Source organism: Papio anubis, chromosome 8 (genome assembly GCF_008728515.1).
Source record: "Papio anubis isolate 15944 chromosome 8, Panubis1.0, whole genome shotgun sequence".
In the NCBI taxonomy this organism is placed as follows: Eukaryota; Metazoa; Chordata; class Mammalia; order Primates; family Cercopithecidae; genus Papio; species Papio anubis.
The window spans coordinates 90,514,042-90,529,965 of record NC_044983.1 but is presented as its reverse complement, the minus strand read 5'-3'; the positions used below and the strand labels follow the sequence as shown (position 1 = coordinate 90,529,965).

At 41.2% G+C, this 15,924-nt stretch overlaps 1 protein-coding gene across 2 annotated transcripts in view; it reads right to left on the bottom strand.

The window, feature by feature from the left end:
* Positions 1-2,997: 2,997 nt before the first annotated feature.
* NDUFAF6 (NADH:ubiquinone oxidoreductase complex assembly factor 6) overlaps positions 2,998-15,924 on the bottom strand; it is a 107,680-nt gene continuing 94,753 nt past the window's right edge. Inside the window, exons 11-13 of one of the 2 annotated variants that reach the window (XR_002523896.2) lie at positions 11,610-11,731; positions 10,392-10,445; positions 2,998-3,113 (exon numbers count right to left, since the gene is read on the bottom strand). Coding sequence is in view for 1 of the 2 variants with exons in the window: in XM_021942515.2 (XP_021798207.1) it covers position 10,448; positions 11,610-11,731 (123 nt within the window). In the remaining variant the exon portion in view is untranslated. Of the gene's footprint in view, positions 3,114-10,391; positions 10,449-11,609; positions 11,732-15,924 lie in introns of those variants that run through there. The other variant, XM_021942515.2, reaches the window with a different exon arrangement.

Genomic DNA, 15,924 nt, shown 5'->3' with positions numbered 1-15,924 from the left:
TACCCCACGTGCTCCAGCCAGCCCTTTCTTTTAAATGCATACTTTAGAATTCTGGTCTTTCCAAAACTTTGACGACACAAAACCCCATCAGCCTACTTCACATACCTAGAAACTGTAATTATAGCATAGTATATAAGGTTAAATGTGCCCTAATTAATCTGATAGCTAATTGCTCTGGTGGGTGCGTGGAGAGGTAAAGAAGTTGCTTAGGGTAGACCAGGGATGGGGGCGAGGTGGGGAGAACAGCATACTTATTTTAAACAAAGTGTGTGTGGTGTGTAGGAGAAAATTGAGTTTTGGTAAATTTTATATTTCTTATTCATCTATTATTTCAGTAAGTTGTTTTAACCTGCGTTTGATTGCTGTTGAATTAGAGTCACTACCAGCCAAGCTGCACGTGGATGAGCACCTAGGGAAGAGAGCAGACTTGGGTTCCGCCCTGCTGTTCCACCTGGGATCCTCCTCCTCCAGGCTTGCTGCCCCCCATCCTCCTCTATTTCAATAGAGTTTGTCTCTGAAACAAGTCTTTTTTTTCTTTAATTAATAATTAGAACAAAATTGGCAAAGATGAACTTTTTTTAAATGGGGAAAGTTGTATGATCACACACACACAATCTTTCGTGTGTTAGAGTTGTCTCTAGATGAGTACGGAAGTCGCCAGGGCCAGTCGCTCGTCTGTACCATCACTCTACCTCATTCACCTCTACATGCACAGAATATCTATCAGTGGGGAAAAGGCAGGACTAAATAATGCCTAGAGTCCTTTTAAATTTGGAAAGTAGGAATTGCTATGTCTGGTTGTCTAAGGTCAAGCCTAGAGCATTAGTTATCAAATATTTTTGGTCACTCACTCTCATTAGTAAAAATGTTTGCCCTCCTCACTTCTCATGTACTTATTTAGCTCAAATAAAGTGCATAGATAGAAGCCAGAATGACTGTAATCAAACATTGGCTTTGCCTCTAACAACCTTGGCACATCCAAGTATGACTTTGGTTTTTTTCACTTGTAAAATGGAGATAATAAAAGTATATATCACAGAGTCATTATGCAGATTAAATGAATTAATATATGTAAATCATATACCTGGCACACAGTGCTTTACAAGTGTGAAATAAAATTATTACATATATAATATACACACTTATATAGTGTTACATAAGTGTGAAATAAAAATTCTTACATATGGCCAGACGCGGTGGCTCACGCCTGTAATCCCAGCATTTTGGGAGGCCGAGGCGAGCAGATCACAAGGTCAGGAGATAGAGACCATCCTGGCAAATACGGTGAAACCCCATCTCTACTAAAAATACACAAAATTAGCCGGGCGTGGTGGTGGGCACCTGTAGTACCAGCTAATTGGGAGGCTGAGGCAGGAGAACAGCGTACGTAAACCTGGGAGGCGGAGCTTGCAGTGATCCTAGATCACACCACTGCACTCCAGCCTGGGCGACAGAGCGAGACTCCATCTCAAAAAATAAAAAAAAAAAAATTTTTTTAATTGTTACATATGTAATATACCCAGCTACTCAGGAGGCTGAGGCTGGAGGATCACTTGAGGCCAGGAGTTTGAATCCAGCCTGGGCAGCATAGCAAGACCCAGTCACACATACACACAGAATTATATGTATAATATATGTAGGGTGTATTTATATACACACATACACCTATTATAATGTATCTAGTATGTTAGGTACATTAAAAAACAACATACACACACAAAAAAATCAGAAATAATGATTTTAAATATATATTATATATATATGTATGTTTTCTTTCTGTACTGTTCATAGTCTGTGCCCTCTCTGGGCTGTATGCACCCCAATTTGGAGACCATTGATTTAGATCTACGCTAACAAACACAGTAGCCACTAGCCACATGTCTTAATTAAATGTAAATTTATTTGTTAAAAATTTAGTTTCTCAGTCACACTGACCACATTTCAAGTGCTTAATAGCCACGTGACTATTGGACAATGCACATATGAAATATTTCCATCACTGCAGAAAGTTCTATTGGATAGCACTGACCAAGTTGGAACAAAGCAGGGAACTCAAAGTCACTGAAAGGGAGTGAGAGTCACTCCTACTTGACCCTGTAACTGTGGTACCCTGTTCAAGTCAAGTGTTAAGACAGCTCTTTGAGCCTCACATCTCAACTGTAAAATGAAGATAAAAATAGGAATTACTGGCCAGGCACGTGGCTCACGCCCAGCCCCACCCTCCCACCCACCCAGTTTTTTTTCTTTTTCTTTTTTTTTTTTTTTTTTTTTTTTTTGAGTCTCACTCTGTTGCCCAGACTGGAATACAGTGGCGTGATCTTGGCTCACTGCAACCTCCACCTCCCAGGTTCAAGTGATTCTCCTGCCTCAGCCTCCCAAGCAGCTGGGATTACAGGCATGTGCCACCATGCCTGGATATGTTTTGTGTTTTCTTTTTAGTAGAGATGAGTTTTCACCATGTTGGCTAGGCTGGTCTCAAACTCCTGACCACAAGTGATCCACCTGCCTCGGCCTCCCAAAGTGTTGGGATTACAGGTGTAAGCCACCACACCCAGCCTGTAATCCCAGCACTTTGGGAGGTTGAGGCAGGAGGATTGCTTGAAGCCAGGAGTTCAAGACCAGCCTGGGCAACATAGTGAGACTGTGTCTCTACAAAACAATTTTTTAATTAGCTGGGCACTTGGAGCCCCATCTCCTCAGGAGGCTGACATGGAAAGATTCCTTGAGCCCAGAAGGTCAAGGCTGCAGTGCAGTGCAGTGAACAATGATCCAGTCACTGCACTCCAGCCTGAATGATGGAAGGACACCCTTTCTCTTAGAAAAAAAAAAGGAACTTCCTCATAAACTGCTGAATGGAGGAAATAAGATAATGTGTAAAGTGTATGACATACTGCTAAAACATAGAGGAACTTGAAAAGATTAGTAAAACTTGAGTTTATATTTCCCCAATTTCTTTTTTTAATTTTTTACATTTGAGAATAAAAGATTGGGTCTTGCTTTGCTGCCCACGCTGGATTCAAACTTCTGGGCTCAAGGGATCCTCCCTCTCAGCCTCTTCAGCAGCTGGGATTACAGGCATGCACCACCAAGACTGACTAACCTGATTTTTAATCCTGAAAGGCAAAAAAGATCACGTTATTGTTCTTGAATCTAATGTGTATTTTGTAAAAGTGAATAGTTTGATTAACTTTTAATTGAAAACAGAACATTCAAGAAGAGATAGGATGGCAAATACCTGGATTTTAATTACTCCTTGATTTCTTTGTCCCCTCCACCTTTAAAGGCTGGTCTTTTCCCAGTTTTGCCCATCTCAGTAAAACGGCACTGCCATCCACAAACCTGATGAGTCACCATCCTGTCATCAATCTCTTTATCTCCAAAATATTGTAGGATCTACCTTCAAAACACTTCATCTCATCTATTCTCCTCTCCTCCTGGCCCCTCCACACAGGAGCCACACAGGATTGTGTCACTCCCTGAAGAAACATTTCCATGGCTCCCCACCAAGGCTGCCATATAGAATTGTACAGTTGTAGTAGAACAACCCTATGGAAGAGTGCGTTCACATTGGAGGCACTGGAAATTTAATATTTATTATGATTATTTTCTGGCAGATTTTAGTGAAGTGATTCATTCTAACAAAATTATCTTACAACAATTTTCCAACAAGATGGACATCTAATTTGCCCAAACATGCCACATAGAATAAGAGAATTTCTCTTTCACTTAGTACAAAATGCCAGCTCATCACCAGGTCCTACAAGGCCCAGCACAATCCAGCCCCTGCCATCCCCTCCAACTTAAAATGATGCTACACTCCATCAACTGCCATTCACATTGACCTTCCGTCATTTCCTAAAATAAATCAAGCTCTTTTCTGCTGTGGGGTTCACTGCCCTGGACACCTCTCTACCTGGATAGACACAACCCCACAGTCTCTGCCCTTCACATAGCTGTGGCTCCTTGTCATGTTTCAGGACTCTGAGAGGCCTTTCCTGGACACTATGTCCGAGAGAGTGCCTCAGTTACTCTCAGTCACAGCGCTTTGCTTGTTTCCCTCCCAAAACTTATAGGTCTCCCTGGAGTCTGAAATCTGCATGAGGCCAGGGACCTCATTGTCCTCTCCCTTCTACCCATAGGTCCCAACAGGAGCGTGTGCCAGCTTGTCAGTGATCAACTTGGCATGATTGCCACCCCCTTCTACATTCTCCTCTGCACCTATAGGGAGACAGGCTAGCACTCTATTTTCCACAGAACTTACCCTAAATGTTTCCAGGTTAAATTGTGCCAGTGGAGACACATATATAAGAACTGAAAGGCAGAAGAAAAGCAGAACCCATCATTCTCCAGTTGCTATGTTCTGAATGTTTGTGTCCCTCTAAAATTCATGTGCTGAAATATAATCCCCAACGGACTGGTTTTAAGAGGTGGGCCTTTGGGATGTGGTTAGTTCATAAAGATAGAGCTCTAGTGAATGGGATTAGTGCCCTTAAAGAAAAGGCCTGAGAAAGCCTGTGTGCCCTTCCACCATGTGAGAACACAGTGAGAAATGTGCCATCTGTAAGGAACAGGCCCTCAGCAGACACCAATTCTTCTGGGTCATTAATCTTGGATTTCCCAGTCTCCAGAACTGTGAGCAATACATTTCCATTGTTTATAAATTACCCAGTCTAAGACATTTTGTTGTAGCAGTCCAAATGGACTAAGATACTCGTATACATTGAACATGCAGCTCAAATCCTAAGGGGCTATTTTCCTGAACTCCTGGAAAAATATTAGATACAAAAAAACACAAAAAGGTGGGCATGCTGGCTCACGCTTATAATCCTACCATTTTGGGAGGCCAAGGTGGGAAGACTGTTTGAGCTCAGGAGTTCGAGACCAGCCTAGGCAACATGGCAAAACCCAGTGTCCACAACAAATACAAAAATTAGCTGGGTGTGATGGCACACACCTGTGTTTCCAGCTACTCGGGAGGCTGAGGTGGGAGAATTGCTTGAGCCCAGGAGGTCAGGGCTGCAGTGAGCCATGATCATGCCGCTGTACTCCAGCCTGGGTGACAGTGTGAGACCCTGTCTCAAAAAAAAAAAAAAAAAAAAAAAGCAATACCTGCCCCTAGACTGGACCCTGTACTATAAGAGGAGGGTGCTATAAAGGATGATATCGGGTCAACTGACAAAATTAAACATGAATGGAAAATTAGATAAAAGTGTTGTGTCAAAGTTAAATTTACTGTTCTGGTTATATAAGAGAATATACCTATTCTTAGGATGTATGCACTAGTGTATTTAGGGGTAAATGATGTGTGTATAAATGTTATATATAACATAATTTAAATATTACATATAAAGGAGAAAACTCACATACATAAAGATAAAGCAAATGGAGTAAAATGTTAGTGGGTAAATCTGGGTAAAGGGTATATGAATGTTCCTTATACTATCTCTACTTTTGCAACCTGTCTGTAAGTTTGAAACTATTTCCCAGAAAAGTTAAAATATATATAAAGCACTAAATAAACTACTCTGAATAATGCAAGACAAACTAAGATAGTTGTCGTAAATATTCAGTCTCAAAATGGACCTAAACTGACTGCTATATGATTAAACAGCAATACGTTGTACACTTTTTTCTAATTCCCCAGAGAACAGAAAGCGAATTTACTATTCTTACAGAAGACAAGATATTCCCTGGCTATGGGAAAATAACCCATCGTACTCACAGCATCTTTCTGAGCATTTCAATATGCGACATTTGTGACTTTGCTGCCCACTGTGACCTGCAAACCAGTTTGGCACAACCACATTTGCTGCAAATCCTGGACTGCAAGAAGTGGGATCAGATATTATATTCCTTCTAAAATTCATTATGTAAAGAGAATAATTCGACATATAACCTCATCCCCAAATTGCAGCATCACATACTTTTTGCTTTGAAGCAAGAAGACCCTGGGCTTGGAAATACAGTTCTGTGCCTTTTTTTTTTTTTGAGACAGAGTCTCGCTCTTTGCCTAGGCTGGAGTGCAGTGGCAGATATTGGCTCACTGCAACTTCCACCTTCCAGGTTCAAGTCTCCCAAGTAGCTGGGATTATAGGTGCTCTCCACAATGCCCAGCTAATTTATTTTTTGTATTTTTAGTAGAGACAGGGTTTCACCATGTTGGCCAGGCTGGTCTCAAACTCCTGACTTAAGTGATCTGCCTGCCTCGGCCTCCCAAAGTGCTGGGATTACAGGTGTGAGTCACAGTGCCCGGCCAGTTCTGTGCCATCTTATCAAAGACCCTTACAGTCAGCTCTTAGAAAACCATTTAGAAAAGTTTCCCAGTTAAATGACATAGAAATTTCCTTTAAATATATTGCGGAGCCAGGCATGGTGGCTTGTACCTGTGATCCCAGCTACTCAGAAGGCTGGGGTGAAGGATCTCTTGAGCCCGGGAGTTCAAGTTCAGCCTGAGCAACGTAAGAGATTCTGTCTCTAAAATATATACATATTGCAAGACCCTGTCTCTAATATATATATCTATATTAGATATCTATATTAGATATATATACTATTAGATATTTATAATTATTAGATATATATAATTATATATAATTAGATGTATAGATGTATATATCTAATTATTATTAGATATATACAATTTAGATACATAGATACAGATATCTAAAAATATATATATTACATATCTAATATAGATATATAAAATCGCAAAAAAAATCCTCTGTGCTCTACCTATTCACCTCTCCCTTCCCCCAACACCTCGCAACCACTGATCTTTTCACCGTCTTGCTATATATATAAAATATATATAGGGATATATGTATGCTATACATATATAATATATAGCACCCCTATATATAGCATATATAGCATATATGTACACCTCTATATATAGCATATATATACCCCATATATAAAGCATATATATAGCATATATATACCCCTATATATAAAGCATATATATATAGCATATATATCCCTAGAGAGAGAGAGAGAGAGAGAGAGAGCAAGACAGTGAAAAGATCAGTGGTTGCCAGGTGTTGGGGGAAGGGAGAGGTGAATAGGCAGAGCACAGAGGATTTTTTTTGTTTTTGTTTTTTTTTGAGACAGAGTTCTGCTCTTGTTGCCCAGGCTGGAGTGCAATGGCATAAGCTCGGCTCACCGCAACCTCCACCTCCTGGGTTCAAGCGATTCTCTGGCCTCAGCCTCCCAAGTAGCTGGGATTACAGGCATGCCCCACCACGCCCAGCCAATTTTGTGTTTTTAGTAGAAATGGGGTTTCTCCATGTTGGTCAGGCTGATCTCAAACTCTTGACCTCACGTGATCAGCCCACCTCGGCCTCCCAGAGTGTTGGGATTACAGGCGTGAGCCACCGTGCCCAGCCGCACAGAGGATTTTTAATAAAACAACTCCATATGATACTGTAATGGTAAACACATACCATCAGACATTTGTCCAAACCCATAGAATGTACACCACTAAGAGTGAACCCTAACATAAACTATGGACTTTAGGTAATATTGACTTGTCAGTGTAGATTCATAGATTGTATGAATAACAACTGTATCACTCTGGTGCAGGATGTTGATAGTAGAGGAGGCTGTGTGTGTTAGGGGTCAGGGGATATAATGGGAATTCTGAACTTTCTGCTCAATATTACTGTGAACATAAAACTGCTCCAAAAATAAAATCCATTCAAAAAAAAATGCGCATGTCTCTTGGAGAGGTTGAAATTTAAACTGGGAGAGTTATTTGAGAAATTTTTTGGCAGGCAATTAAATTCATCTCTTGAAAGATTTATTGTAAATCATTTTCCTTAGGCAACTGCTCTTTTAACCATCTGTCAAGCTATCTCACCTTAGAATCAAAAAGTGATGTTGAGATACTTATCAATATTTTTAAAAATTAAATTTTCTTGGCAGAAATTTGATCTTGATCTTGGGAATTTTAACATATAAATCTAGTATACATTGCATCCTGTGAATTTTCCCAACAATCAATATAAATTGAGCATTTGCCTTACTGCAAACTAAGTTTATATCTAACAGGGACATCATTTACTTGTCATATCGGAAACTAAGGAACTAGGTTTATAATCACCTCTGTTCTATCAGAAACACAAGGCTTAACACCCTACAATAAAATACATTCTAAGTAAATTAGTAAATTACATGTAAAATATGTAAACTTGAGTATAAAAAATCCATATAAAACACACTGCTCTATTACTGTTTTTTCTTTGACTAGCATGCTTCTTTTCCTTTTTTCTTCTTTGTATCTAGCCAATCTTCTGTAATAAGTATGTATTGTTCTATTTTTTAGAAAAACACAAGGCACAATCATGGGTACGTTTTGGATCCAATTCAAATACTCATACACAAAAATACACAATGGTTGCTTTATTAGTCCATTTTCACATTGCTGATAAAGACATACCCAAGACTGGGAAGAAAAAGAGGTTTAATTGGACTTAAAGTTCCACATAGCTGGGGAGGCCTCAGAATCATGGAGGGAGGCAAAAGGCACTTCTTACATGGCAGCAGTAAGAGAAAATGAGGAAAACGCAAAAGCGTAAACCTCTGATAAAACCATCAGATCTCATTAGACTTACTCACTACCACAAAAACAGTATGGAGGAACCACCCCCAGGATTCAAACTACCTCCCACCGGGTTTCTCCCACAATACATGGGAATTCTGGGAGTACAATTCAAGATGATATTTGGGTGGAGACAAAGCCAAACCATATCATTCTGCCCCTGGAACCTCTAAATCTCATGTCCTCACATTTCAAAACCAATCATGCCTTCCCAACAGTCCCTCAAAGTCTTCACTCATTTCAGCCTTAACTCAAAAGTCCTCAGTCCAAAGTCTCATCTGAGACAAGGCAAGTGCCTTCCACCTATGAGCCTGCAAAATCAAAAGCAAGCCAGTTACTTCCTAGATACAATGGGGGTACAACGTTGGGTAAATCTGTTCCAAATGGGAGAAATTGGCCAAAACAAAGGGATTACAAAGCCCATGCAAGTCTGAAACCCAGCAGGGCAGTTTAAAGCTTCAGAATGATCTCCTTTGACTCCAGGTCTCACATTCAGGTCATGCTGATGCAAAAGGTGGGTTCCCATAGTCTTTGGCAGCTCCACCCCTGTGGCTTTGCAGGGTAAGCTTCCCTCCTGGCTGCTTTCAGGTGCTGGCATTGAGTGTCTGTGGCTTTTCCAGGTGCATGGTGCAAGCTGCCAGTGGATCTACCATCCTGGGGTCTGCAGAATGGTGGCCCTCTTCTCAGAGCTCCACTAGGCAGTGCCCCAGTGGGGACTCTGTGTTGGGGCTCCAATCCCACATTTCCCTTCTGCACTGCCCTAGCAGAGGTTCTCCTTGAGGGCCCCTCCCCTGCAGCAAACTTCTGCCTGGGCATCCAAGCATTTCCATACTCCTCTGAAATCTAGGTGGAGGTTCCCAAATCTCAATTCTTGACTTCTGTGCACCCACAGACTCAACACCACATGGAAGCTGCCACAGCTAGGGGCTTCCACCCTCTGAAGCCACAGCCCAAGCTCTACATTGGCCCCTTTCAGTCATGGCTGGAGCAGCTGAAACACAGGGCACCAAGTCCCTAGGCTGCACACAGCATGGGGACCCTGGGCCTGGCCCATGAAACCACATTTTCCTCCTTGGCCTCTGGGCCTGTGATGGGAGGGGCTGCTGTGAAGGTCTCTGACATGGCCTGGAGATATTTTCCCTATGGTCTTGGGGATCAACATTAGGCTCCTTGCTACTTATGCAAATTTCTGCAGCCAGCTTGAATTTTTCCTCAAAAACTCGGTTTTTCTTTTCTACTGCAGCATCAGGCTGCAAATTTTCTGAACTTTTATGCTCTGTTTCCTGTATAAAACTGAATGCCTTTTATAGTATCGAAGTCACCCCTTGTGTGCTTTGCTACTTAGAAATTTCTTCCACCAGACACGCTAAATCATCCCTCTCAAGTTCAAAGTTCCACAAATCTCTAGGGCAGGGGCAAAATGCCACCAGTCTCTTTGCTAAAACATAAGAGTCACCTTTGCTCCAGTTCCCAGCAAGTTTGTCATCTCCATCTGAGGCCACCTCAGCCTGGACCTTACTGTTCGTATCATTATCAGCATTTTGGGCAAAGCCATTCAACAAGTTTCTAGGAAGTTCCAAACTTTCCCACATTTTCCTGTTGTCTTCTGAGCCCTCCAAACTGTTCCAACCCTCTGTCTGTTACCCACTTCCAAAGTCGCTTGCACATTTTCCGGTGTCTTTTCAGCAATGCTCCACTCTACTGGTACCAATTTAGTGTATTAGTCCGTTTTCATACTGCTGATAAAGACACACCCGAGACTGGGAAGAAAAAGAGGTTTCATTGGACTCACAGTTCCACATGGCTGGGGAGGCCTCAGAATCACAGTGGGAGGCAAAAGGCACTTCTTCTATGGCAACGGCAAGAGAAAATGAGAAGGAAGCAAAAGTGAAAACCCCTGATAAACCCATCAGATCTTATGAGACTTATTGACTATCAAGAGAATACCACAGGAAAGACCGGCCCCCGTGATTCAGTTACCTCCCCCTGGGTCCCTCCCACAACACATGGGAATCCTGGGAGATATAATTCAAGTTGAGATTTGGGTGGGAACACAGCCACACCATACCAGCTGCTTTCTTACATAGAAAATTTCTAAATTATTGGAACATTACCTCCCCTGCCATTAGAGGAAAAATATACAGCAAATGCTGTATTCCTCAACATTAAATCCTATAAATGGCAAAACATTAACCTCAACAAGCAGTTATTTAACAACTTATGTCCTATGAAACTAGCTCAAAATAAGCATAAAATCTGCAAAGTTAGAACACTGTATTAGGTTTTTAAAAATTGGTGCAAGACTAAACAAAATTCAACAGAAACCTTAAATTCAAACGTTGCCAAGTGAATCTATTTAAAAAGCAAGCCGGGCTGGGTGCGGTAGCTCATGCCTGTAATCCCAGCACTTTGGGAGGCTGGGGTGGGCAAATCATGAGGTCAGGAGATCAAGACCATCCTGGCCAACATGGTGAAACATGTGCGTGGTGGCACATGCCTGTAATCCCAGCTACTCAGGAGGCTGAGGCAGGAGAATCACTTGAACCCAGGAGGTGGAGGTTGCAGTAAGCCGAGATTGCGCCATTGCACTCCAGCCTGGTGACAGAGCTAGACTCCATCTCAAAAATAATAATAATAATTCAAAATGAATTATTATTCTGATTCTGTAAGTTTTTAGTTGGCTAACTCTGTGTAAGTGGCTTAATTGCTCTGCACCTCAATTTCTTTCTTCTTTCTTTCTTTTTTTTTTTTTCGGCCTCCCAAAGTGCTGGGATTACAGGCGTGAGCCACCATGCCCGGCCTGTACCTCAATATCTTTATTTGTAAAATTTATAAAATGAGGAAAACAATCCCTATCCCCTAGGATTATAAAGATTAGTGATAATATTAAGTAAAACACACAGCACAGCACCTAGCAAATAGGTGCTCAATAAACAGAGGATGTGTTGGCAATAGTTGTAGTAGCAAATGTTGCTGCTCTTGAAATTACTAAGAAAATATAAATTTTTACCACTCATGTGGAAAGGCAGGAAGTGGTATATTAATCCTTGACACGTCTGATTCACAGGTCCCTGGCCAATTCTTGCAAAGGTCTTTCCACCATCTTTGTGCCTCTTCAATGACTTTATATTCCTGAAATTGAGAACACAAAAGGGCTGTTCACAAACAGGACAAATACCATGTGAACACACTGTCATTCAGTTGCAGCCACCCAGTCCCACTCCTCACCTGGTCTCCCTTTGACTGTATGAAGCTATCTCCTACACTCATCTCCAGCCCTGACTTCTACCCAGATTCACCCACATGTTTCTCCACTCCTTAGCTCAAGTTCAGCCACCAGGCCTGGTGGGCACCAAGACAGACAGGCATGGCTGGATAGAGAGGAAGGTGGCTGGACCAAGAGTGCCCCAGAGAAGGTCTGTGCTCCTTGCAGAGCAGTTTCCCCGTTCTACCTCAATTGGGCCTCAGCACATACAATCGCCATTGCATTATGACTCATACATAAGGCAAGTCATCTTTTAGGAAAGGAAACCAAAATTTGGAAATGAAACTAAGGGCAAGGAAGCCAAAAAACAGGGAACAGAGGCAAGAGGCAGAGAGGCTCATAGCCAGAGACCACAGGACTTGGTGCAAAGATCTGTTTCTAAAATGAGGGCCAAAATTCCTAAGTGTTAGAAAGGAAATTTTGATCTGGAAAACACTAAATTAAATAGCTTTCTGATAGCGATGCAAAGTTATGAATGACCTCTTCCCACTATGCAACACTTTCTCCGTTTACTGAACTTTTCTCCTGTTGTTTCTCTCCCGTATCATCTCCAGCATATCTGCTTTCCTACAAGAAGAGTCCTGACACACATTCAGCTTTCCCAGAAATGGAGTACTGTAGATATAAAGAGAAATAAAAATATGTTCGTCATGGATTTGAAGACCAAAATTATCATGGAAATCTTCCACTGGGGGATAAGGTTGGAGTGGAAAGAAAATATAGAGTGAATTCATCTTGTTTATTTATATATCAATTCCTTCATTTATTTACAAATATCTATTGCCTGCTATGAACTAAGTATTGTTCCTAGAGTTGGGGATGGCCTGGTAGAAGAAACAGACAGAGTCCCTGTCTTCATGGAGCTCACATTCTAGCAAGGAGAAAAAACACAGACAGTGGTGAGTACAATAAAGGAAATAAAGATGATAGGCAGCATGATGTCACAGGAATCAAGAATCATTTGACATACTTAGTTTGAAACATCTATTAGTGATCTCACATAGCAATATCAAGTCTAGAGCAAGGAGAGAGATCAGGACTGAAAATACAAATTTGACCATTGTCTACAAAGAGATGGGGAATGAGAGTAGAGTTAAGGGTGCTTGCAAGAAAATTTTAAGAATAAAATCTTTCAAAATCAAAGATACAAAGATGAACGAATATAATCTGTCTGTTATGAACTGAATGTTTGTGTCACCCCCAAATTCATGTTAGAATCCTAACCCCCAAAGTGATAGAATTAGGAGTTTGAGCCTTTGAGAGTTAATGAGGTTATGAGAATGGAGTCCTCATAAATGGGACTAGCGCCCTTAATAAAAGGACCCCAGAGAATTCTCTCAGCCTCTTTCCACGATGGGAGGATACAAGAGGCAGGTAGTGTACAACTCTCACCATAACCCAACTATGCTGGCACCCTGATTTGAGACTTCCAACTTCCAGAAGTGTAAAAATATATTTCTGTTGTTGATAAGCCACCCAGTTCATGGTATTTTGTTATAGGAGCCCAAACTAAGAAACTATTATAAGAAATGGTGCTTTATGCTCAAAGACGTTTATTGCAGTATTCTAATACCATTAATAAGTGGGAAACACTAAACGTCTGTTTGAGAGCAGTTTAATACTTTGTCACAATGAAATATTATTCAATAATTCAAAGTCTTTACTAAGACTTCTTGATAGAAAAGGGATACATTTATAATGCTAAGTGATAAAAACTACAAACCTATCTATATAGCATGATAACAATATATTAAAAATATGTATAAAAAAGAACAGGACAGCTCCTTGAAAGGCTGAGTCAGAAGAATCACTTGAGTCTGGGAGCCAGAGGTTGCAGTGAGCCGAGATTGTGCTACTGCACTCTGAACAGGCGACAGACAGAGACTCTATCTCAAAAAAAAAAAAAAAAAAAGAACAGGAGAAATTACATAAAAGGGTAACCATAGTCTTTTTCTTTCTTTTTTTTTTTTTTTTTAGTCTTTTCTATATTGTCTACAATTCCCATTTTATTAATCAGCTTAGGCTAGGCTGATGGTGAGGCAACAAAAATTGCTGGACATCTCAATGGCTTAACACATAAAATTTATCTCTCACCCAAAGTCAGCTATAAGTCAGGTGTAGTAGATAATAAAAGATAACCATTATTAATACTTTCCTGCTCTGTGGCATATGCTACTCACTGCACTAATGGTAAGAGTCTAATTCCCCTCCCTTTGAACCTGAACTGGCCTTAGTGACTTGCCTTGACCAACAGAACATGGCAGCAGTGATGTTCCAGGACATCCAGGGGTAGCTTGTAAGAAGCTTTTTGAATCCCATCTAGGTCTCTTGGAATACTCACTCTTGGGATGCATCTGGTAGGAACCCAGAACCCATGCAGTGAAACTCTAAAGCCACATAGGTGCTCCAATTGACAGCTTCCTTATACCCAGTCAATAGCCAGCATTAATTCCAGCCAGATGAGTAAGCCATTTTGGAGATCCAGCTCCGATGAGTTGTTAGGGGGACTGCAGCTCCAGTTAACACCTGACTGCAATCAGATGAAAGACCCAAGCAAGAACCGCCCAGCTTAGCCCAGTCCGCTGACACAGAATCATAAGAGATAATAGTAAATTGTTGCTTGAAACTACTACATTTTGGGGGGGTTGAACACACAGAAATCAATAACCAGAACATCTGCTGGTTCTCCAAAGCAGCTGACATTCATGCAGTGACTCAGTGATCCAGGCTGCTTTGTTCTTACACCTCCACCATCTTAATATCTGGCCTCCACTATCACTCTGAAGGAGAAGAGAGAACTGAAAGTTTGCATGGGAATTTTTGCTGCCTTGGCCCGGAAGAGACATATGTCATTTTTGTCCACAGCCAAGTCATACGGCCTAACTGAAAGGCAAGCTAAGAAATGCAGTCTTCCTGCAGTCTTCCTGCACCCAGGAAGGAGAAAAATGATACACTGGTGAACAGTGGTAACGTCTGTCAAGGCTGCGCATTGCTTTCACTTTTTAATTGTGAAATATTCCAAACATAACAAAAGTGCAATGCCTAAAATAACAGGCATTCATCTACTCACTATCCAGACATCTAACTTGTACAACCACACACACAAAAAGCTTTATTTGTAAAAAGATTATTGGATATTAAATATCCCTGGAGAGCTTTCTGTGGATGTTGAGTGATAATTGCTGACTAAAGTCTTTCAAAGATTTCAAGTTCAGACTCTTTAAAATCCACTCTCACTCCTCAGCCCACCTTTCCAGGGACCTCACAGTTTTTCTACCAGTACACTCAATAGATAGTGTTGGTATTTTTTGCCTCCTTGCGTCCATTTACTCTTTCTAAAACAACATCCTAATTTTCCTTTGCATAACCATTCAACCCCACTCTTAGCAAGACAAGCATAATCTGGATGGGATTAATTCCCCCGTAACTCCAGTGATGAGCTGATCTATGCTCTGCAGGGTAACCCATGCTCCTGGATACAGCCACCAGTCCCATTAGCATAAAGCCCAGGAATTTATCTGACATCTGAGAGCAGAGAGTTTCTCTCTCTTGCTGACATGAGCAAGGAATCATATGATCCCAGGACTGTTGGCATCTGCTTTGGGACTGTGAAGGAAGACTGCCCTAGGATGCAGTTCATACAGTGGAAGCCAGAACAGAGACAGGAAAAGAAACAAGATCCTTAATCAAGCCTTTAGAGCCTGAACTACCTCCGGACTTTTTAGGTGAGACCATGAATTCTTTTCATTGTTTAAGTCAAGCGTAAGTTGGGTTTTCTGTTGATTTCAACCAAGGCTTCTAACTAATAAGTGCCAATGCAATAATCCAGTCACACAGTCACTTTCAGTTCTCTTAAATACATGTACTTTTTACTTCAAAATATGGTTAAACTCATCCTTCAATGTGGTTAGGCTGGGCACAGTGGCTCACACCTGTAATTCCAGCACTTTGGAAGGCAGAGGCAGGAGGATCACTTGAGTGCAGAAATTCAAGACCAGCCTGAGCAACACAGCAAGACCCCCTCTCTAAAAAAAGAAAAATTCGCTGGTTGTGTTGGCAT